This window comes from Danio rerio, chromosome 17 (assembly GCF_049306965.1).
Source record: "Danio rerio strain Tuebingen ecotype United States chromosome 17, GRCz12tu, whole genome shotgun sequence".
In the NCBI taxonomy this organism is placed as follows: domain Eukaryota; kingdom Metazoa; phylum Chordata; class Actinopteri; order Cypriniformes; family Danionidae; genus Danio; species Danio rerio.
The window spans coordinates 38,964,508-38,989,859 of NC_133192.1; the positions used below are offsets into that span (position 1 = coordinate 38,964,508).

Below are 25,352 nucleotides of genomic sequence, written 5' to 3' on the forward strand. Positions count from 1 at the left end.
CGACGCTCTCTGTACAGCTACAGGCTGAGATGTGGACTCTATGATTTCATATCCAGTGGCAGGTGGTCAATACTCGCTTAACTTCAAATTAAAAACTCATTGGAAGCAAATGGAAAATGATATTTCTGTTCTGCCAGCAAGACTGGCCGTGACCCAGCAGACGATAAATTCAACACAAGGCCACTTGTCCTTTACAACCTGAGCCGGTAAATGAAGGTGTGCTGGAGAGGCTCTGCCCCGTCAGCAGAGAGACCCGCTCATTGTCCTGCCGGCAGATCTGATCTAATACAAGGCCATGCAATTACACTCAAACTGAGCCACTGGGAGGAGAAAACTTCTTATGAAAGTTTAAGGCATTTAATACCAAATCTTGTTGTTGGTTTTTGAGAAGTAAGAAAGATCGAGCCTCGTTGGGACATTTTGGCCCAATCCCAATTCTATTTTTCACTGAAGGCAATAATATCATGTTATTATAACAATATAATGCGATAATAAGCTTGTAACTGTTTTGTGCATTTACACTGTGGCCATATTTATCAATGTAAACACACTAAAACACTATTAACATTACACAGAGCAGACACTGTAAAAAGTTTATTCCTATTAGACATTACTAGCAGGGTATTCGAGTGTCATCGAGTGACAGAATGTTGTGAGACTGCTGTATAGAAATTATTATTACACTCTAAAAATGTTAAGTAATTTATTTAACCCAATGGTTGAGTTAAAAATATTCTGTGCTTTGTTGGGTTATTTTTAACCTTTATTAGGTAATTTATTAATAACTCAACCAGTAAGGTTAAATATTTAGTACTTTTTGGGTTATTTTTAACCTTTATTGAGTTATTTATTTAATAACTAATACCTATTTATTTAATAATAAATATTTTTGAATTTTAACAGTCAACTGATTTAACTGACACAGAACAGCTGTATTTATATGCGTACATAATGTTGTTTTGCGTTATGAAGTTTATTTAAGCTCTAATGCTTTAATAAATATAAATAAATTAAATATTGCTGCTATTTTTTTTATCAAATAATCTCCAAGTCATGGTTCTTATACCTTGATTACAGATAGCGAAATTTAGCGGTTTTTATTTTTATTTTTTAACCATGACGGTAAAACATAAGTGCGGTTATAAATGTATTAAGCATATAATTGTTTGTTGTAAAAATTCGTAATAATGACAAAAAATACTGATTTGTGCATCTCCTAACTTCCGTTTGCAGCCATTGCTGCCGCTGTAGATGGTGTTTTCTGGGAGATTTTTGTACTCCTTAGTTTCGAGTGTGGTCTTGAAAATTTTCAGTTTCAAGGGCCAACTAGCCCTTTCCCTTAGCCCTATGCCTTCGAGCTAAAGAGAATTGGGACATACTACCCCTTCAGATGAACGTGCAAAATGGCGGGTAGGGGTAAGGGGAAGGGCTAAAGGGTAGAACTGGGATTGGGCCTTTGTCTTTTGTATTTACAGTGGCAGACTATAGCCCCTTTCACACATACAGAGCTTTCCTGAACATTACCGGCAGTTTTCCGGAAAGGGATCATGTGTGAACAGGCCCTTTTTAAATATACCAGTACATTAATTCCAGCAAAACGTAACATTAAGTGAGACATCTACTTCAGCCAATTAGAACATTCAGACACATACACATACGCGCTTTTTATGAAAATAAAAGGCTTTAAATCCTTCTCAAGATACATTTAGCACCAAGTTGTAGTCAGATAACGTTTCTATGTTCCTTCTTAATGCCAATTGTGTAAAAAAATGATAGATACAGTGCTTATGATAAACAGCTGTTTGTTTACCTTCAAGCGCTGCTTCAGCTGCATGGTGAGCACCACCACACACACATATTATGTACATCTCGACATGCGAAAGTGTTCCACCATATGTTTTCATCGAAGTTGTTCCCAATACTCATCCATTCACAGAATTTGTAATGTTGTCAAATGTGTAAACATTTAGCAGCAGTTCGGGCTTCTGCCTTTGGATGTGTCTGGAACAAAAGCAGCTGCATGAATGCTAAAGCTTTAAATAAAAGTGAAACTTTCAACAAAAGCTCGACTCCTTCTATAATTATAAATACAAGCACAGCCATATAGAGGTAATTTCTGGGTAATTGTGTAAGAATTACCAGTATTTTGGAAAGGATGTGTGAATGGTCTTTTCCGGAAAAATTCCAGAACGTCCGTGCCAGTATGAACAACACTTATTTGAATTTACTGGTAAAGTAATTCTGGATATTTACCGGCATCACATGGTGAAAGGGGCTTATGTTAGCACTATGTTAGAATATATCTATAACTTCTTACTATATAATGTGTTTTTTTAGCAATTAGAATTACAATGATTGGAATGATTATTAAAATGTTAATATTGTAATGATTTCTGAAGTATCATGTGACACTGAAGACTAGATGAATGTTCTGATTCTTTGTAACAGTATGGAATAAAGATCTTGCTCCACCTGCAACAGATCTCACTGTGACTGTCATGTCAAAAAAGCAAACCTACAAAAAATTACTGTTACTTTTTTTTTTGTTGAGAATGTAGAATGTTTTGTTACTTCATATATCTAGTTAATATTTAAAAGTACAGTAGCATCTGTTTGAAAAACTGACAATTTTGGAGAACTTGCCTAGAGCATCTTTATATCAGACATTTCTTTTGGAATCTACCACTGACTTCATTTAATTTCTTGATTTATTTCTTAATTGAAGTTGCTATAGTGTTAAAACATAACATATTATTTGTTTTTGGTATATCTAATGGTTGCATTAAACTACTATTTATTTCAGAGCACACAATTTTAACTGATGACAAAACGTTTCATTTTTATTGCATTTTTATGCTGTATCTGTTTCACTGCATAGCAACTTTTATAATAACTGTTATCTCTGCAGGAATGACGTATTGAACACATCATGTTTTTATTTATTTTTTCCTGGGAATAATATGTCTAAAGGAGCTGTTGTTATGGAATTAGATTGGAACTAGATTTTTGGTAAAAACCCAAACAATACAAACATAAAGTTAAAACAAAATAATCTGAAAAATATTTTATGTGTGATAACAAGGAGAAAGTCCTCAACTACTGAAATGTGTTTAATACTTTATATAAAAGACTTTTGGTGATGGCACCTTAAGACACCTGTGTTTTTTCTTTTTTTGTGATTTTTTTCCACAGGCTTCAATAGAGAGTAATATTATCTTGAATTTGTATTTTCTATTGGATTCAAGTCAGGTGATTGGCTGGGCCATTCTACAGCTTGATTTTCTTTCTCTGAATGAACTTGAGAGTCTCCTTGGCTGTGTTTTGGATCTTTGTCTTGCTGAAATGTCCACTCTGGTTTCATCTTTATCAATAACTACTAAGAGATTTCAGCTGCTGTCTGGGCTTTCACTGCCTTTCCACACCTCCCTTTATTCATGTGTCTAATACTTTTTAAGTTCATTTTATTACACATAACTTCATTTTTAAACTAATTTGATTTGCTTTCTTTTCATACTGCATATGGACTTCTTTGCTTGTTACCAACATTCGGACAAAATTTCAAGTCAACGGCACCATTAAAATGATATTTTCTGAGAAAAATGGTGACGTGTTCAATACCTAATTCCCCTAACTGTATATATTATTGTTAGGTAGATAATATATATCTATAATAATAGTATTTAATACCAGTAATGATAAACAGCATGTGTGTGTACAGGTTTATGTGGTTTACAGGGACACAAAGTTTTATAATGACACGGGTTAGCTCATGCCTCTGTAATTCAAAATGCTTCAAAAATCATACTTAACAAGGTCTTTTGAAATGTAATCTTGTAATTTTGAAATGTGTTGTTTGCCAAAGCTTTTAGGTGAGGATTGGTTTTAAGGTTAGGGTTGAGGCAATAGGTTAGGGGCCCATACAATAAGTGGTTTTTGCTGTCAAAATTTATGCATGCCCATTGAGTGTGAATGGCCATGTTTCAGGTGACACACAAAATATATCTAAAGTTATATATTTTTACTTGTGTAAAAATAAAAAATAAATCTAATTAACTAATCAATGACATGTTAATCTTCAATAAATGGACTGCAATTGCATCAAAGCCCCAGTACAGTGTCCTCTGCCAGATCACGGTAGTCTGCCGCATCCTCCATATAACAAATAATTTACAACCGTCCTGAAGGATCGGGAATTGCATTCATTACAGATATTCTTGATGCATTTTGCAGCAGTACCTAATTTGCATAACTCCTCTAATAAATAAGGTGCCAAAACAATGCAGATCGCATGTGCAAACAAACTACCACCAGATCACCTTGGGCTGCAACCCAGCCTGAGATGAACCCAGCGTTCACAGACAGCAGCCAATTTCTCGACTGAACGCTCTTAGTCATCTGTGTAATTTGGTATCGACTACTAAATATCATCAAGACGTTAACAAAAGTAATCAACTGTGCCGGGTTCAATGCAACATAATTACATAAGAATGCTAAGGAGCGCTCCCCGTGTCCCTAACATCTCCATTTTGGCAGACTCCAGTAAACAAGAGTCGAGACTAGAATTAAGTGCATTATAATTCTGCATAATTTTTTGGTGCCCCCAGCACTATCAGCACTTGACATCGCACTTGCGTAAACAGCATGTTGTAGCATAGCATGATGCCAGGTCAAAGGTTCAAGCTGACAGTCTGCATCTGGTATAAGCAGTGGTGCGTTATTGACGGAAGAGGAGATGTAACATGTAACAATCTCCCTCAACCACAGACCTCATTTAAATGCGTCGCATCTCAGATAGCCTGAGGTTGAGGAGTGGAGTAAAGTCAGCTCCTTTCAGACTGACTCTGATCATTACCGTGCAGGATTTCATGTAGGGTGAAGTGTTTACCCGTCCACTGGTCCTGCCTCGGCGCTGGGCTATTTTTAGAGAGCATAAGCCAAACTCTCTCTGTGCAAAACATGTCACATCTGGTCCATTTAAGTGATTTGCCGTCACGACACGCATCGCTCTGAGACTCGATTTCAGTATTCAGCCGATATTAAGTACTGTCAGTGGCCTGACACAATGGCAACAAATGTAATGACTTACTTTCCAATATGTGCTCAAACGAAGGCAGGAGACAATCCTTTGAGGAAACGGGCTGCTTTGGCAGCGGTTGTAAATAAACAGGGAATTGTGGATCTTATAAAGACTGGATTGCATTTTCGACTGATAGAAATGTTTGCGCTAGAGCTCACCAGGATAATAAAAGATGAAATATTGCACCTAAACCTTTGTGCAAGTATCTTTTTTAACCAAATGCACCAATCCAGAGTGACTTATGGAAAGACTTTGGAGGGTCTGATCCACCTAATCAGATTGACCACTTCAGGCCTAAATTCTATAACAAACAGCTGCTTTCTAATCATTCTTCCAACAATCTTTTTAAGCCACTTCAACCTGCGTTCTGTAAACTACACAGCACTGAACAACATTAGTCAAGGTCCACAGCTCACAGCTCACAGGACACAGCTTGTGAACGCAAATTTCTAATCAGTCAATCACATGGCAGCAACTCAATGCATTTAGGCATGTAGACATGGTCAAGACGATCTGCTGCAGTTCAAATCAAGCATCAAAATGAGGAAGAAAGGTGATTTAAGTAACTTTGAATGTGGCATGGCTGTTGGAGCCAGGTGGGCTGGTCTGAGTATTTCAGAAACTGCTGATCCACTGGGATTTTCACGCACAACCATCTCTAGATTGCAAATGCCTTGTTGGTGCTTGTTGGACCAGAGGTCAGAGGACAATAGTCAGACTGGTTCGAGCTGATAGAAAGGCAACAGTAACTCAAATAACCACTAGTTACAACCAAGATATGCAAAAGAGCATCTCTGATCGCACAACCCATCCAACCTTGAGGCGAATAGGTTACAGCAGCAGAAGACCACACCGAGTGCCACTCCTGTCAGCTAAGCACAGGAAACTAAGGCTACAATTCGCAAGCATTGTGTCAACGCAACAGCCTATGACCATGTCCATCTCTTTATGACCACAGTGTACTACTTCCGGCAGGATAGCGAGTCATGTCATAGAGCACAGATCATCTCAGACTGGTTTCAAGATCACAAGATCTCAATCCAATAGAGCACCTTTGGGATGTGGTGTAACGGGTGATTCGCATCATGGATATGCAGCCAACAAATCTGCAGCAACTGCCTGATGCTATCATGTCAATATGAAGCAAAATCTCTGAGGAATTTTTCCAGTACCTTGTTAAATCTATGCCATGAAAGATTAAGGCAGTTCTGAAGGCAAAAGCGGGTCCAACTCGGTACTAGTAAGGTGTACCTAATAAAGTGGCCGGTGGGTGTCAATTTTGGAACATCTCGACCTTATTGCTGCTTTTGACACTATAGACCACACTATTTTACTCTCCAGATTAAAGACAATTTTGGAGTTCTGCATTGAAATGGTTTAAGTCTTACCTTTCTGAGTGCAAGCAGTTAGTGACGATCTGTTGTGGTTCACTCTGGTGTTTCCCAGGGGTCAGTATTGGGCCCTTTACTTTTTAGCATTTATATGTTCCCTCTTGGACAGATTTTATGGGTGTACTCACAATAGGCTATCCAAACCGTGTCTGGGCTCATTTCCTGTTTCAGTGTGAGTGCTCCAAATCGAGCCTAGGTTGGAAGAGGTGTGCCACAGCACAGTTCGGTTGGGCTTTAGCAAAGTATGCATGTAGTGTGACTGCAAAGTGCACCTGAGCACAAAACTAAAGATGTGAAGTCACATTTAAGAGATGGATTTCATTTTCACATGGATTTATTGATTAGATTTTTGTAATTTTATAGATTTATTTGATTAGACATGCAAACCCACCGCTGCACGTCAGCTGCCACCTTCAGCAAATCTCCTAAGCTCGAGCTCTCAAGGCAAAAAATGCAATGTGAGTGCAGGCCGAGGAGGGAACAATTGCATGAGTGAGAGCACTTGATCTTGGACACTTTTATGCAGAAGGCACTCAGATCTATATACACTCAAAACTAGATATCAATATGTCCTTTCTTTCCCAGTGTCTCATTGGGATAAAAAAAGAAAATGGATGTCTGAAAATGTTCTAAACAGTGATGCTTATTAGATCACCACCTCATCAGTAGTGCAAAGCAGAGCCCACTAACTTAAGGATGCATGGCTCTGCTATTCAGTTTAAAAAACTAAAATGAAAAACTTGGGGGTAATATTTGATGCCAACCTTGCATTCGAGCCTCATTTTCGAGACACAGTTAAGAAGTCTTTTTTTAAATCTGAGAAACATTGCCAAGCTTTATCCCATGCTGCCTTTTTATGTTGCTGAAAAATGAATCAACACCTTTGTGTTTTCTCGAATCGACTATTGTAATACTTTGCTGGCTGGAGCTCCAAAAGCTACCCTAAGCAAGTCGCAAAAGTTCAGCTGCTGTAATTCTGACTACCTGTGCTGGCAAGCACAAAACACCTATTTTGAAAAAAATGCACTGGCTTCCTGTCAGTTTTCAAATTGATTTTAAAATTCTTATCCTAACTTTTAAGGCCTCAAATGGTCTTGTTCTGCAATATTTGCCTTACACCCCATGTTTTACACTTATCTGAGGCTGACCTTTCACTGTTTAGTCAACAAGTCTAAAATATTTGGAGGAATTGGATATTCTCTTTATTGCCATCTATATTGTGGAATTGTCTGTCCTCAGATATTTCTCTGATGTTACTTTAGAAAACAAAGGCGTGGCTATCCACAATTACCCTCTGACTGGTCTTAGACTTTTTCATACTGTTCTTTTATTTGTCAAGCCCCTCTCATATGACCATTACACAGCCAGTAGTATCATGTGTTTTAGATGGAGATCGTTTTTCTGAAACAGTAAAAACATCAATATGTAGGACGAGTGTTTTTCATTCTACACTGCAATTTTAAAATGAAAAAGCACTAATGAGAATGCAGCGAAGAAAGACATGTACAGTTAAAATTAACTAAGAATTATTAACCCCCTTTAAAAATTTTTTCTTTGTTAAATATTTCCCTGATGATGTTTAACAGAGCAAGGAAATTTTCACAATATGCCTGATAATATTTTTTCTTCTGGAGAAAGTCTTATTTGTTTTATTTCAGCTAGAATAAAAGCAGTTTTTAAGTTTTTAAAAGCCATTTTAAGGTCAAAACTATCGCCCCTTGAAGCTATATATACTTTTGATAGACTAAAGAACAAACCATCATTACACAATAACTTGCCTAATTATGCTAAACTGCCTGGTTAACCCGATTAACCTACTTAAGCCTTTTGGGTGCTTTCACACCTGTGAATCGATTCAGTTGTTCCGAAACAGCGATTACAATTGTTACATTGTTGCTCTTTGCTCTTGGAGCGGTTCTCTTTCAAACTGCAAAGTTTCTAATCGAAACAAAGAGCTAAAACAAGTCATGTGCGAGTAAACTCTCCTCACATTGGTCAGAGTGTCAGGGTTTATTTTGCAGCGTCCCGCTCAGCTGTCAGGAGAGGTGGTGGTTTGGTGGTGATTGACAAGGTGCGCGCGTGCTACGTGTCTGAGGAGAGATGCGGTGGGGAGGGCTGAGAAGGGTGCGCGACGATGTCTATTTGAGGACCGGGAGGGAGACGCGAGATTACCGGGAGATCATCACTCGTTTGCGGGCATCCGGAGACTCGCGAAACTTCCCGCCAAACTCATAATTCTCTCTTCATATAGCCGTAAGCCTATTACATATCCATAAAACACTGTGATATGACCGCTCCAGGGTTCGTTTCAATCGAGCCGAGACCACCTCATTCAAGCGATCTCGGAGCGATTACTTTGGTGCAGAACAGAGCGCGATTGCCCTGTTCACATATGCCAAACGAACCGCGCTAACTGGGCAAACGAGATACATTCCAAAACAAAAGTGTAGGTGTGAAAGCACTCTAAATGTCACTTTAAGCTGTATAGAAGTGTCTTGAAAATGATCTAGTAAAATATTATTTACTGTCATCATGGCACAGATAAATCTGTTATTATAAATGTGTTGTAAAAATCTTCTCACTGTTAAACAGAAATTGGGGAAAAATAAACAGGGGGACTAATAATTCTGACTTCAACTGTACATATGTATTGAAGAATATTGGAAAGAAGTAGCCACTGACTTCTGTAGTAAGAAAAAGATGTTAAAGAAGTCATGCTATGAGGAAGTCATGCCCTTTAAAATAAATGTTAACTAACAAATTAATACATTAAAATTTTTTTTTTTTTTCTGTTTTCTATTTTAATTTAGTTTCATTTTAGTGGGTTGCACAGTGCCTCAATCGCTGTCAAGCAGCCGTCCGAGTCATTAGGTGCGGTTTCAATATCCACAATCTTCAGAGCTTGTAGTGAAAATGTTGATTGCAGCATGGACAAGGCACAACGAAGCTCGGATAAGAATTCAGTTCGTTATGTTGACACTTCCGCGTGAATGGTGGTCATAATTTTCTCCTTCAGAAAAGCAGGCGTTAGCTCATCCTCCCTCTGCGATGCGTTAGCATCAGCGGCCTGCTTGCCTCCTCTTGCAGCCAACATTTTAGCGATATTTTGTCCTGATTTTCACATTTTTACGTTTAGATGTGATGCAGCATTGCATACAAAGATAACTGAGATTAATTGAAAAAATACACGAATGTTCACTAAGTGACTTCCAACTGCATCTAGTCTCCACAAAGCATACCGGAAGTCTCCAATTTAATTTAGTTTAGAATTGAAATAACTAAAACTAAAGGTCCAATTCAATAGACAAATGCCTGAAACAATAGATCCCTATGGGGCTAATCGCACCATGTGAGATCAATCTGGACACAACAAAGCAAGTTTTTGTTTTTGGTCCAGCTGATTTTTTTTCCTCGTCACCCTGTACTATTGAGCTGTAGCGGATGCACTGCTGGTCATATAGCACTTAAATATAGCCAGTGTAAATACTGTGTGTTTGTTTTAAAACATACACTACCGGAAACTTTATTAGGTACCGAGTTGGACCCCCTTTTGCCTAGCATCACGCAGTCGCTGCATATTTGTCGGCTGCACATCCATGATGGGAATCTCCAATTCCACCACATCCCAATGGTGCTCTATTGGATTGAGATCTGGTGACGGTGGAGGCCATTTGAGTACAGTGAACTCATTGTCATGTTCAAGAAACCAGTCTGAGATGATTCAAGTTATATGACATATTGCGTCATTCTACCGGAAGTAGCCATCAGAAGATGGGTACACTGTGGTCATAAAGGGATGGACATGGTCAGCAACAATAATCAGGTAGGCTGTGGCTTTGACACAAAGCTCAATTGGTACTAATTGGCCCAAAGTGTGCCAAGAAAATATCCCCCACACCATTACACCACCACAGCTGCTTTCATGTTGTTGAGGTTAAATTCTGACCCTACCATCCGAATGTTGCAGCAGAAAATCAGCCTTATCAGACCAGGCACATTTTTCTAATCTTCTATTGTCCAATTTTGGTGAGCCTGTGCAAATTGTAGCCTCAGTTTCCTTCCTTAGCTGACAAGACAGACTTTATATCATCTGTGAAAATGAGCAGCATGAACATTCTGCCCAAAATATCCTTTTGTGTTTTATAACAGAATGAGAGTCCTGAAGATCTGAAATGATATGAAGGTAAATAGGCATGACAGACTTTAAATTTTGCTCTAAACTAACCCTTAAACTCCAGAAAAGCTGTTGTTAACTGTCTATAATCAAGCACATTTGTCTGGGGAACCTGAGCATTTGTGTCAACAGCCCCAACAAGGAAAAAAGCCAACCTGACCAACTCTATTTACAAGATAAGGCTCTCGTTCCATCAGAGTTTATCTTCCGGATCACCTTGGGCTGCAGCCCAGCCCGGGAAAGCGCAGAGGGTTCGGAGACAGCAGGCCAATTTCTCGATTCAATGCTTTTAGTCATCTGCCTTTGAAAGGCAAACATTCAACCTAATTCTGCAGCGATGCAATAAACATTCCGCCCAAAGAAAAAAGCCACAATCTTCTACTCATCCGCGCGCAGCATAATTTCAAAACAAGTCATTTTACATAACAGGCTTAAGTGGAGGAGCTTAAACACACACTCTCACAACACACACAATCAGCATGCAGTCAGAAAGAAGCCTGTGTGGAACGCTTACCTTTTTGAAGGCGTTGGCGTCCCGGAGGAAATAAGAACGGTATCGCTCATGTTGTCGGCCAGTGGCCTCAGCTGACTGCAAAATCACAGAGTCTGAGTCAAGCACTGCCACTCTGAGCTTTCTGAACGCACAAGTGGACATCAAAAAGCGATGTTACACCGTTTGACTGTGCATAAAACTTCCTCATCATAATCGCCTTCCAGATGCACGTTATAATTTAATGCTATTTGCCCAAACTTAATTAAGTTAACAAGATGACAAGAGCGTTCTGAGGAATTCTAATTAAAGCTGGAGAAATCTGAGAAGGTTGGGACAAACTGGAGGGGTTGACTGAAGGTTGAAGGTAATTTATGGGAGAAAACAGTGCTACAGGATCCTTCTGGACTCGACGGATACCAGTCGTGATCTACACATCTAATAGGTTTTTCTTTCAAAAGGTTATTTTAAAGATGTTTTGCATTTATTAATGCTATGAAAATATTTGCATGGATATTTAGAACTATTTTAGGACAAACTGAGATTATATATACAGTTGAAGTCAGAATTATTAGCCCTCTTTTGAATTATTATTTTTTAAAAATATTTCCCAAATGATGTTTAACAGAGAAAGGAAATGTTCACAGTATGTCTGATAATATTTTTTCTTCTGGAGAAAGTCTTATTTGTTTTATTTTAGCTAGAATAAAAGCAATTTTTAATTTTTTTAAAGCCATTTTAAGGTCAAAATTATTAACTCCTTTAAGATATATATATATTTTTGATAGACTACAGAACAAACAATCGTTATACAATGAGTTGCCTAATTACCCTAACATGCCTAGTTAACCTAATTAACCTAGTCCTAGATAAACCTTTAAATGTCACTTTAAGCTGTATAGAAGTGTCCTAAAAAACATCTAGTCAAATATAATTTACTGTCATCATGGCAAAGATAAAATAAATCAGTTATTAGAAATGAGTTACTAAAACTATTATGTTTAGAAATGTGTAGAAAAAATCTGCTCTCTGTTAAACAGAAATTGGGCGAAAAGAAACAAACATGGGGTCTTATAATTCCGGGCGGCTACTAATTCTGACATAAATGTATTATTCATTATTTTTATATATTCAATCTGTTAAGGTCCCACTGTTTAGGACTTTAGGGGTACTTATTTATTTCTAAAAATACAATTCATACTTTTATAGAATCAGATAAAATACCACTTCATTAAATAGCTTGGTTATATACATGGGTCAAAGACAAGATGTCTGTTTTTGGTGAAAGCACCAAATTCAATTTAGGAAAATAGAAAACAGTTTGAATGCAGGAGTTTTGTTTAATATTTTAAAAAACATTTGCTAAAACAACGTGAAAAATGGCTGAAATAATATTCCATCATTTAGCATAACAGCTATATTTATGTGAAAATTAAACAACATACGACCTGTACGTATTCAAATATCTTCAAGTGATTAATTGATAATTTTTTTATTCATTTTAAATTATTTCAAAACTTTATTCTAACAAATATGTCAAACCTAGTGGTCTAAATGATAGCAGCAAAGTCTAAAGATTTAAAATGACAACTATTTGATGATGCTGTCTTCTGTAAACCCTGTAAATTAAATTTTTTTTGTAAATTACACAGTATTTAACTGTAATATGAGCTGTATTTTACTGTAGAACAGTGCTGCAGTATGTAACTGTATTTGTAAGATTTTATGTGAAAATGACTGTATATTTTACAGTAAAAATACACAATTCCGTAAATATATATATACAGCAAGATAAATGGTGCTTTAAATGTAAACATTATTTTTGCTGTATTTGATTTACAGTAAGTTACTGGATAAATTAAACACACAATCTAATGGACACACATAAAAAAGGCTGCATTCGACTTTTACTATTCTGATACTTTGACCCACACACAAAAAACAGACCTACTGAATATTCCCGTCCTTGTTTTACTCTTAGGTAATCCTAAAAGAGTGATCAGTTTAATGGAATTATCCATTATTATTTCATGACTAAAGGGCAATCATTCAACAATTACAAAGTTAAATAAATCTTCATCACAACTACAAAAATCAATATTCACTCTAAAAATGTCCAAAACTTTTCTGTGATTTTTTTTAGGATTTCAATTTTAATTTAAATACAATTGACCATGAACGCTGCTCAAATCTGAAATCTTTTATCTCAAAAACACAATCTCTTCGAATGAAAGGGAACATCCAAAGGACGGCGTTTTCATAGTTCAGAGAGTCTGTGCATTTGCATTACTGAGACGTCCTAATGTTAATGTTCCCTGAGGCTGCCAGCATCCCTCGACTTTTGGAACATCATTATATTGCGATTCGATCTGCGTCTGTCATGCTCCCGAGACCTCAAAATGAAATAGTTACCAGCATCAAGCAAAGTGATCCAACACATGCTATAGATGTTGACTAAAACTGCAGGTTAAAACCCCCAAAAGACAATGTTGACAATCCCAAAGCGCTTCTTTTGTAAGCAATAGCTCACTCACCTCCTGCAAAGCAAAGAGTGGCCGTCTGTGAAGCGGTGAGACGCAAACGGTGACCGCTCCGTCCAGCTGCCTGTCCTGCTCTGTGCTCAGCTGAAGGAGCATCTCAATGCACAACACTGCTGCTGTCTCCACGGAAACCTGACAGTCACGTGACACGCTGACGATCCAGACACACGCTTTCTCTCTCTCTCTTTTCCAGCCTTCAGGCTCCACCGTTTAGTCGCACACACACTCAGCTGCTCAGAAATAGACGCTTTATTTCTCCCTGAGAACATTTAAATTTTTCTGATCTGTCTCAGCCTCCTACATTAGTCATAATCCTGAGCAAACAATCAGGTTATTTTAGCAGGACTGAGCTTCATTTACAACACAATTACAATATTGAGCATAGCCTACGCAGAAACAATAGTCTAATACTTAAAGCACAAAGCTAATTGTGACTATTTTGGCGGTTTGACAGAACTAGTTCTGTGTAATAGGACTGGTTTGGACAGCTAAGACGTGCTTCCTACAACCTTTTCCACACATTTTTCAAGTCAATTATGAAGTTTGGCTGACGCAGACACGCAGCCATTTAGTTGTGTGTCAAAAATTGTGATTATCTACAATGTGGAAGGAAATAGATGGATGCTAAATGGGACAACTTCGCAAAGGTCATTTCCGGCAAATGACATCATCGAATCCTAATGACATTTTGGCAGTGATGTGTGAATGCAGCATGGATAAAAGACAGCAAAGGCATGGTGTGTGTAAGTAGCTCAAATAGTACATTTAATGCAGAAGATAATCAGCCGTATTTACTGAACTGAGAATGGGTTTCAGGCATAGAAATTGCTTTTAGTGATTAATGTTTACTATTTTTTAAATGCTCTATAATATTTAAATTAGTTTTAATTTGTTTTAAATTTTGGTATGGTATTTGTCATATTTAATTTGAGTTTGTGTAACGATGATGGAAATTACTTTGAAATTTAATGGCTTAAGCGAATATAGCACGTGCCAAACATTTCAGTACTTGACACTAAGGGCTCTGTTTTAACGATCTAGACGCAAAGTCTAAAGCAGTGGCTCCAAACCCTTTTTTGCCTGAGACCCCCTTTTTCCTCGGAAACTATTGTAAGGCCACATTTAATGATCTTATCGCTAATACAAGTTTGCAGTACGGATGACAAAAAATGTTGTTTTCAAACAAACGGTATGTTTATTACTTTGTCTAAATATGTTCATGCACAAATAATAGCCTAATGTAAAATAGAAAAGCAAAACATTCGTAGGCCATTTGAAACTAAACAACATAAGTCTTTATTCCTTGTGGTAAAAAAATGCTCTAGGCTTGTCACAGTATTGGAGATGAGTCGTCTGCAAATGTCTTAAAGAGCCCATATTATGGGTTTTTGAAAATTCCCCTCCATGTAGTGTGTAACACAGCTCTAAGTGAAGTGAAGTATCCAGCTAAGGCTTAAATCTGTAAGAATACAGTGTTTAAAACGGTTGATTCATCTATAAAAGAGTCGACTCATAGTGCTTCAAACGAGTCGCCTTGATACCGACTCATTAGGTGTTTCGCCATGACGTACGAACGAAACCAAGTTATTCACGTGCACGCGCAAACCCGGCAGATTTCAAACCTGAGGCCCCGCCCTCTGACGCAGAAACCCAGACACACACACACACCCACAAACACACGCACACCCACAAACACACGCACACAAACATGCCGGTCGATTGAAGTAACACTGCAGATGGATATATTGAGTCTCTACCCAAAGATGAAACATCAGCATTATAACCAAGCAGTTGGAAACTTCTGGAAGCTACATGCTACAAAGAATACTTCATCTGAGTTTGTTAAAGGAAGGATCAGTAAAGAGTAACTGATGGACGTCAGGATGGGTTTCTTCCATTTCTCAAGTGTAAGTACGTGCGGTTAAAGTTGTTGCCTCGTTTACTCTAGCTTGCAAATGTATTTAGTTGTGATTTGTTACTTGTAACCGCGTGTACTGTATCAGGTTGACTGGATATATTCTCTTATCGCGTGCAAAGTCACGTTAAAAACGCGACGCGTGCTGTTTGTTTATGGAGCTCCGTGCTAGAGTTTTGCTCCCGCGATTTATTCGGAAATTTATTCCCGCGCCGCAGAAATCTGGCGTGGGGACAGCCGCGGGAATAAATTTCCGAATAAAGACCGGGAGCGGTCGGTAACGGGTTTAATTTGGGACGGGAGCGGGCTGTCTAGCAATATCACGGATATTGCTATGCGAATTAGAAAGAGAGAGTCTGCTTGGTGCTTGTGTGTGTGTTAGTGCGCACGCGCGCGTATGAGAGAGAGCGAGAGAGAGAGAGAGAGAGAGCGAACGAACGAACGAGCTTTGTGTGCTTTGTGCTGTGTGTGTGTGTTTATACAGACAGCTTGGCTGTCTGGACTGTATACTGGGTGATTTTTGGTTGTGTTCTCCGCTCTAGCGGGACCGGGCGCGGCGGGCAGAAAACGGAGCGGGTTCTCAGGCTAAAACCTGGCGGGTGCGGGCGGAAGCGGGAGCGTTGTCATCCGGAGGTGTTCGTGTGTTTTTGTGTGTGTGTGGTATGGCGAGTACACGACTGTCTCCTTTGTTCGGTTATCCGTGGCACTATCCACTCGCCATAGTGTGGCAGCTAAAATCCACGTCTACACTATCGAGCGTGTATGAACTGTGATTACTTTTTAAATTGCTGATTAGCTATTGGCCATTTCCCTCTCTGACTGAAGGCAGTCGACCAATCGCGACAGACTGTCATCGGTCCAATCAGCGCAGATTAGCTCCGCGCTAAGGAGGGGTTTGGGAGCAAATGAATCACTGGACGATTCATACAGGAGTCGCTGGGATAATTAGCTAAAAATAAATGCAGATTATAAGACCATGAAAGTGTTTTTTGACCTTGCATGCATATTAGACTGTTGTTGGAGACCCTTACAACCAGGATATGACCCTATTTCATGTATAATATGGGCTCTTTAATAATTTGGACTGCCTCGCATTCGTTAGCAACTTTGCCTCGAGAAATGCAATGAAACCATAGTTTAAGTAACTATATTGGTATTTCCTGCACTTCGTGTTTCCAGTATTGCTAGCGCTGCGACTCAAAATGCTTGGGGCTTCCTCACCTGGGTCCAGTATGCTTACTATTAGCTGCTGAAGGTAAATCAGTGAGTTACAAATTTGTCAATTTTTTTGATCAGTCAGGGGATGAAATAAACTAAAGCAACTTGATAGTTCTCCTAATTATCCACTGCTAAAAAAAAATTAAATATGATGTGACCCCCCACAGAGCTCACTGGGGCCCCCTTGTGGGCCAGGACCCCCCTGTTGGGAACTGCTGGTCTAAAGCACATGGCGTAAAAGCACTAAAGGCATGTCCAAATTCACTTTTGCTATTTTAAGGATGAAAGAAAATCCATTTTGCACCCTGCATGCTCTATCAGGGTTGTGCTTATTCTCTTTATGAGTTAAGGATTGTGTTTCGAGCATAATGTGCATTAAACCATCTCCCATTACCTTTAAGAGTCAGTTGCTTCGCGCCATGGCGCATTTGCTATTTACATGGTGGACTTTGTAAGTGGAAAAACTAAACATTTCACTAGCAAGAAAACAGTTATACAGAGCATCTGCAGCCAAGATAAAGACTGAGCCTCCTCCATTTGGCCTCTTTACTTCCTCTTTACTTTACTTTTACTCTACTCCTTTACTTTCATGGAAACGGTGTTGCACGCACTCCACTGAAGACATCCATTAGCCTACATATTTAATTTTGTTTGTTGAACTCAAAGACTTGTTTCAAAGCTATTTCTAAATTCAGTTCTGATTTCCAGCAAACCAACAATGATAATGAAGTGTGGTCAAAAAACTGAGCTATATGCAAACACAACTTCTATTTTTATGCCCCATGTGGTAAAAAACCTGACAGGTGGACAAATCTAAGCTTGTTTTTATTTAAACAAAATGTAAATATGCATTTTATAAATAATCTCCTAAAAATAATAATATTATACAAATGCAAATTGTCTTGAATAAACTGAAAAAAGCCACTAGTTAGTGGTTTTTATATTTATGTAGAAAATAATACTTTTTCTAACATTTTAATCCCTTCATTTTTTCTTTCAAATGTAAAGAAATGTGTGTATTGCTGTACATCCTGTGTGTATTAAGCAATGTGCAAGTGTTTGGACCTGCATAGGCGCATAGCTAATGCATTCTGTGCTGGACTTTAGACCAGGTTTCAATTGGTCAATGGCACGGTTTATTTTAGTTCCTCAAAATAGCAACGTGCCAACAATGCACCTTAACACACCTACTTTTTAGACCAGAACACTCATGAGTCCTCAAAGTGGCACAAATGGATTTACTATTTAAACAAGGTGCAAAATGTGAAAATTAGGGTTGCACTGGTCTGAAAATAGCAACAAATTGCACATCTTGCGTCTTTTATTGCGCCGGGTGTATGATAGGGCCCTAAGCTTTTCAGAATTTAGGATTTAGCTCTTGGTATTTATATATTTACAGTATTTAGTCTTCTTGTTACTTTTATTTTGTTTTATTTCAATGTGTTTTCATTGTATTGAGTTTGTTTTACATATTAGATTTTTTAAATATTTGTTTATGGCTTTTATGTGTGTTTGTTTCAAGGTTTATTTATAATGTGTTTTGTTTGTTTTCTTTTGTACGTGCTCTTACGATAGTTTCAACCAACTTATGTCGACATGTTGCTTCTTACTACATTCAACAATGATCAATGATTGGGTATTGAACTAAAATGTGAAAGACAGCAGTCTCTAGGGTTACTCTTGGATGTTTATCTGCACAAATCCTCCTAAATATCCTAATTACACTCAACCCTCTAAACTTAATACACAACAACAAAATCTTAATACACAAACACACTTTACTAAACATGTATTATTTTGTTATAAATTAAATTAAATTAAATTAAATTAAATTAAATTAAATTAAAATAAAATAAATTAAATTAAATTAAATTAAATTAAATTAAATTAAATTAAATTAAATTAAATTAAATTAAATTAAATTAAATTAAATTGAATTGAATTGAAGCTTCACTCCTATCCAGGAAAATCCTGCAGCCTGGAAAATAACCCAAGGAGAAAATTGAGGTTCTAGGCGAACCAGGCAGGTCTCTACGTAGTTCCTAGAACTAAGTTTATATAACTAACCATTAGCTCCTATAACAGCTCTGAACGTACTTGCCCAGAGTAGAATTTGTATTGGCATCTCCAGCATTGAAGTCTTACTCCCGGGTCACGGCACCACTTTAACTCCTGCAGTGCTACTTGCACCACTCTGAACAGGATTCAGATTTCTGACAGGGGTACCACCTAATGCTAAAACCTGCAATCAGTCGCTAGTACACCTCTTGAGGCTTCAGGAGTGAGGTTTAAATTCTTGCATATTTTAGTTACAACTGCAATTAAACACACCTGAACCAGCTAATCAGGCTCTTTCTAGGTACACTAAAACTTACAAGCAAGTGTGTTAAAGGAAGTTTGAAACTTTGAGGACACTGGCCCTCAAGGACCGAGTATGGACACCCCTGTGCTATACATTCAAATCTCAGGCCTGAGGAGTATTTGAGGCCATGGAGAAGATTTGACATGCCCTGTCATTTGTGCTTTTCTCAGTTTCTAATAAAAATATATTTTCTAAACTATGATGACAGTTTATTCGGAAAAAAAAAAATTTAAATATTTAAACAGCGTGTATGTACAGTTGAAACCAGAGGTTTACACACACTCTAAAAAAAGGAACATATCGATTTTTTAAAAATGTCTGGTGCTAAATCTTACTAAATGTTTACTATTTTAGGTCTGTTATGAATACCTAAATGATTTACCTTTGATAAATGCCAGAATAATGAGAGAATTCTCACAATAGTTTGAAGGAATGTTGGCCCATTCCTCCTGACAGAATTGGTGTAACTGAGTCAGATTTGTAGGCTATCTTGCTCGCACAAGCTTTTTCAACTCTGCCCAGAAATTTTATATAGGACTGAGATCAGGGCTTTGTGATGGCCACTCCAGAACATTCACTCTGTTGTCCTTAAAGTACATTTTAACTAATTTGGCAGTATGCTTAGGGTCATGATCTGTTTGGAAGACCCATTTGTGGTAAAGTTTTAATTTCCTGGCTGATGTCTTGAGATGTTGCTTCAGTATTTCTACATAATGTTCTTTCTTCATGATGCTATCTATCCTGTGAAGTGGACCAGTCCCTCCTGCAGCAAAACAGCCCAACAACATGATGCTGCCGCCCTCATACTTCACAGTTGGGATGGTGTTCCTAGGCTTGTAAGCTTTCCTCTTTGTCCTCCAAATGTAACACTGGTCATTATGGCCAAACAGTTCAATCTTAGTTCAATCAGACCACAGGACATGTCTTCAAAAAGTATTCATTTTCCCAGTGTAATTTAGCAAATTTTAATCTGGCTTTTTTTGTTTGATTCTGGTTTGCTGATTTTTCCATGTTGTCACACAAGGAAGCAGTGTGTTTGAGGTTTTCCTTAAATACTATTTTACAGTTGTGCCTCCAATTAACTTGAATGTTGTCAATTAGCCAATCAGAAACGTGCAAAACATTGACACCATCATCTGAGCATAATTTCTAAAAAATCTCTCTCTCATTATTCTGCTATTAAGCATATCAGAAACAAATGTGATAATCCTAACTTACCTAAAAGAGAAAAAAGTTTATGCACATTAACAACTGACTTTTTAAAATGGTTATGTGCCCTTTTATTCAGTGTATGTAAACTTCTGGTTTCAACTGTATGTACTAGTTAGATTTTTAAAAAAGTCATTAGAATATTAAGGAAAGGTCATGTACCATGAACACATTTAGTAAATTTCCTAATGTAAATATATCAAAAGTAATATCTGACAAGTAATATACTTTGTTAATCACTTAATTTAAACAGCTTTAAGGGCAGCTTTCTCATTATTTAGATTTTTTTTAACCTCCAGATTTTCAAATGGTTGTATCTCGACTAAATATTGTCTCACCCGAACAAATCACACATCAATGGAAGGCCAATTTATTGGTCTCTCTGCTCTCAATTTCCAAAACTTGACCCTAATAACTGGTTTTGTGATCCAGGGTTCACAAATAAGAAGAAAGGTCACATGAGACACTTTTGAGCACAAGTGCAAATGTAAAAAAATTTCTCTGCTAACTATCAGATCACAGAAATCGTATGTTATTACAGGGTAGAAGCGGGGCCACAGTATCCTCAGCTCTCAATTGAACCTCAAATGCTTTTCTAATCTTCATTGACTCAAATTTGTCAAGCAGATCTAACCAGGATGAAACTATCTTCTAAACTTTGATTAGCAAACTCCTCTAGATTCAAAGCCAGAGACTGACGAGTCTTAGATGACAGACGTGCTACGGGTGTAGATTTATTCATCCTGATGTACTGCCCAAAGCGGAGTGAAAGGCAAAAATCACGCTCTCATCTTTTTTTATGAGGTCAAATGAATTACATCAAGGGCCGCTCACAGCCTCCTTCTCCTCTGGTTAATTACAGTGCAGTGAGTGCTTTCACAGAGGCCGAGCTGGAGAAATATGGAGCATCTCGTATCCCGTCTCAGCTCCAACTTATCAAAGCATGACCTCTCTTCCAGTCAGTTTATACCTCTGCTTCTGAGAATGCATTTTGTAAAACTTTTTTTGTCTTAGGTAAATGTGGCGATCAACAGACATTTATTGTTAATTTCAGCTACATTGCATTAATTTACAATGATTAAACCGAATAAAAGAAACAAAATATGCATTTGATAATGATTGGAAATTTTAAATTAAAATAAAAATCAAATTAAAAATAACACAATCCTTTTGACTTTATTTTGTATGATTAATAAGTGCACTTTAATCCAAATAAGGTTTGGTAAATATTAAAATTTAAAATGAAAAAAAATAATAAGAACCATAGATTAATTTTTTCTTTTTTATTATTAAAGATATTGCAAAATATTAAATTAAGTGATTGCTGTTGAGTGTGATGTGACTGGGATAAAAGTTAATGATGGAAAGTTTGGATCATTTTACTGACTCGGATCTTTGAGTCTCGTTTATCGAGATGAACGAATCTTTTTTCGAGTCATTTCAAACAAACAGTGGTTCGCTCACGTTACACTGACAGTCCCATATAGTCTTAACCAATGTACACAGTCTGAGCCGATAGGAGCCATGATAATTAGTTCACCTTTCGAGTCTTCTGGTTCTTGAGTCGTTTGTTCATCACGTGACAGAACGACTCAAACCCAATAGAGGACTCGAGAGTTGAACGAATCAATTCTTTTTCCGGCTCTAAACGCATATGATTGGCCCGTGAGGAACGAATGACTCAAACCCGATAGAGGACTCAAGAAATGAACGGATCAACTCTTTTTACGGCTCTAAACTCAAATAATTGGCTTCTGTCTTTCCGCGATGAATGACACAAAGACTTGACATGAACGATACCTCCTGCACAAATGTGCACACGCTCGGATTAAAGAATCACTCCCTGAGAGGACTCATAGTTCCTGAGTCATATTAAAAATTCGTTCAAAATTAACAAATCATTCAAGAACGACCCATCACTAATTAGAATAAGCACCTCCAAGTCCGAGGCCATGGTGCTCCACCGGAAAACGGTGGTTTGCCATCTCCAGGTTGGAGGAAAGTCTTTACCCCAGGTAAAGTATCTTGGGATTTTGTACACGAGTGAGGGAAGGATGGAACGTGAGACTGACAGGCGGATCAGTGCAGTGTCAGCAGTAATGCGGTTGATGTATCAGTCCGTTGTGGTAAAAAAGAGGCTGAGCCAAAAGGCCAAGCTCTCGATTTACTGGTAAGTCTACATTCCTACTTTTACCGAAAGGACAAGATCTCTGATATAAGCAGCTGAAATTATTTTTCTTCTCAGGGTGGCAGGGCACACCCTTATGGATAGGGTGAGGAGCGTTGTCACCCGAGAGGAGCTCAGCTGTTTCGGAAGCCTCTCGGACGCCTACCTAGGGAGGTGTTCCAGGCATGTCCCACATGGAGGAGGCCTTGCAGGAGTAAGTGTCTTGATTTTTTTTGTATTTGTATTTGTTTTGTTGTATATTTTTGTTTTGTTTTGTTTTGTTTTGTTTTGTTTTGTTTTGTTTTGTTTTGTTTTTTGTTTTTGTTTTGTTTTACTTTGTTTTGTGGTCTCATAGTAAAAAAGTTTTATAAAAATGTAATTAAATAAAGAAGAAAGAACAAAACACAATAACATAATATAATTAAATTAAATTACTTTTTAAAAAAAATTAAATCATATTTACAACAACAGAATACAAAAAACATATAATTAAAATATATAAATGAAATGAAAAAGATAAAATAAAATAAAAACGATAAAACGATAAAATGGAATGATAAAACGAAATAATCCTGCGTTAACACCAGACGCGGAACGCGCGGATAAATCGCGCAATTTGAGCGTAAATAGCCGCGTGAACATTTGAGTTTACTCGCTTCATTCGCGCGTCAAATCTGCTTCATTTGCGCGTCAAATTCACTTCAGAACAGACGCAGATTCATGTGATGGGCAGGGCTTCTGTCTGCCTGGTGACTGTTGTTTTGTTGCTAAATGGCTAAGATGGATTTTATGAAGAAAATAACAGTGTTTATGTGCTTTATAAAGACTGAAAAACAACATCAACATGTTAAGGGCCGTGTCTGAGTCCACTAGATTCTTTCAGAGGTGCATCCAGCTCTGTGAGCTTATAAACTCCTCAAGAAACTGAACCTGGATGATGGAGGCATTCAGCAGTGCTTCTGACTGACCCCAGCCCAGTTTGATAAACTTGTTGTCGGTGTCGGTTGGAGGATTTCCCCCGGGACTCTAACAACAGGTGTACATCACAATCATGCCCCCACAAGAGCAAGCTACTAATTGGTTAACGCGGTGCGAATATTCGCTGAAGTTCAGACTTTTGAACTTAAGCAATTTGTGCAAAACGCGCGTTATACGCGCAAAATGCGCTATTCGCGCGTAATATAATAAAATATAATTAATTAATTAATTAATAAAAATAAAATATATAATTAAATGTTTTCATTTTTTAAGAAATAAGTACATGAAAAACTGTCCTTCATGTCATGAGGACAACAAAAAATAAATTAATTTATTTTTTGTTGTCTGGACATGAACAACATTTTTTTCATATTATGAAGAACAATAAACAATTAAAGATTATATCACAAGACCTTTTTTTAATTCAGTCGTTTCTCAATAAAACATAAAATCCATCATCAAGCTGACACTTCTGAATTATTGCCTCAAATGAAATTGAATTCCCATTTAGAACAGTTTCATCATAGAAGAAGCATTATCAAGCCATGTATGAACTCTATCCTAATGTATTTTTCGACTGAATTGCTGCATCTCTGAGCGTCATGTCATTGACCAAATTAACACAACTACATCCCACGAACAATCTGTCCATGCTCAAAGAAAAGGATATGTTTTGCGCCATTTTGTTTCATTTATAACCACTGCAAATTAGTCACAGACATCTGTCCCCGCCTATGGTTCAGCATGTCTTAAAGAACTCCATCTGTCCGACAGGAGAGGATCTGAACGGCATGCCTTTAATCGCCATCAACAACAGCACCGTTAAAGCAGTTCATCACAGAAATTCCTCTCACTTGAAAACAACGACAGAGCTGCTGTGTCTGTTTGATTCGTGGGGCCGAGCCGATGATTTTGCATTTCTCTGACTCTGTTATGAGCAATGGGGATGAGTCGCCCTGCAGCTTTATGACAGAGGAATGTAGGGATCATGCTGATGGATGTCATATTGAGGTCAAAGCCTCATGAAGACTGTGCTGACCAATCAAGAGGGCCAGAAACCGGGGACAGTCAGACGGGTTTACACTGATGTGCCAGCTGCCCGAGAAATGATTATATTGAATAATAGAAATCTTGAGATTATAAGTAAATAGATGAAAGAAATTCATAGCGGGTGAGTTATGTGATATTCAGGGTTTAGGATTTTAAGTAATAAAGTAATTTATATATGGGTGTACATTTTGCAGAAGTTAAACCTTCTATGATTTTTCAAAAACAATGAGACAGTTAATCAAACTGTTTTGAATAATAAATATAAATATTCTATCAAGTTATCTCTAAAAAATAGTGCTTGTTTGTGTATGTATGGTCAAGATGAACTGCTGCAATAAAACAGAGTGTCAGAATGGGATAGAAAGGTGATTTAAGTGACTTTGAATGTGGCAAAGTTGTTGGTGCCAGACGGGCTGATCTGAGTATTTCAGAAACTGCTGAGCTACTGGGATTTTCACGCACAACTATCTCTAGGGTTTACAGAGAATGGTTCGAAAAAGAGAAAAGATATCTTGTGAGCAGCAGTTCTTTGGGCGCAAATGCCTTGTTGATGCCAGTGGTCAGAGGAGAATGGCCAGACTGGTTTGAGCTGATAGAAAGGCATTTAGAACCGAGATATGCATAAGAGCATCTCTGAACGATCAAAACACATCCAACCTTGTGGCGGATGGGCTACAGCAGCAAAAGACCACACCGGGTGCCACTACTGTCAGCTAAGAACAGGAAACTGAGGCTACAATTCGCACAGGCCCACCAAAACCGGACAATAAAAGATTGGAAA

The 25,352-nt window shown here is 37.8% G+C and overlaps 1 protein-coding gene across 16 annotated transcripts in view; it reads right to left on the reverse strand.

Annotated features, from left to right (window-relative positions):
* The window catches only part of dtnbb (dystrobrevin, beta b), a 91,386-nt gene that overhangs the window by 32,738 nt on the left and 33,296 nt on the right, over positions 1 to 25,352 (reverse strand). For 5 of the 16 annotated variants that reach the window (XR_002455902.3, XM_021467185.3, XM_021467184.3 and 2 more), the window contains exon 11: positions 11,157 to 11,231. Coding sequence is in view for 4 of the 5 variants with exons in the window: in XM_021467185.3 (XP_021322860.1) it covers positions 11,157 to 11,231 (75 nt within the window). In the remaining variant the exon portion in view is untranslated. 16 annotated transcript variants of the gene reach the window in all.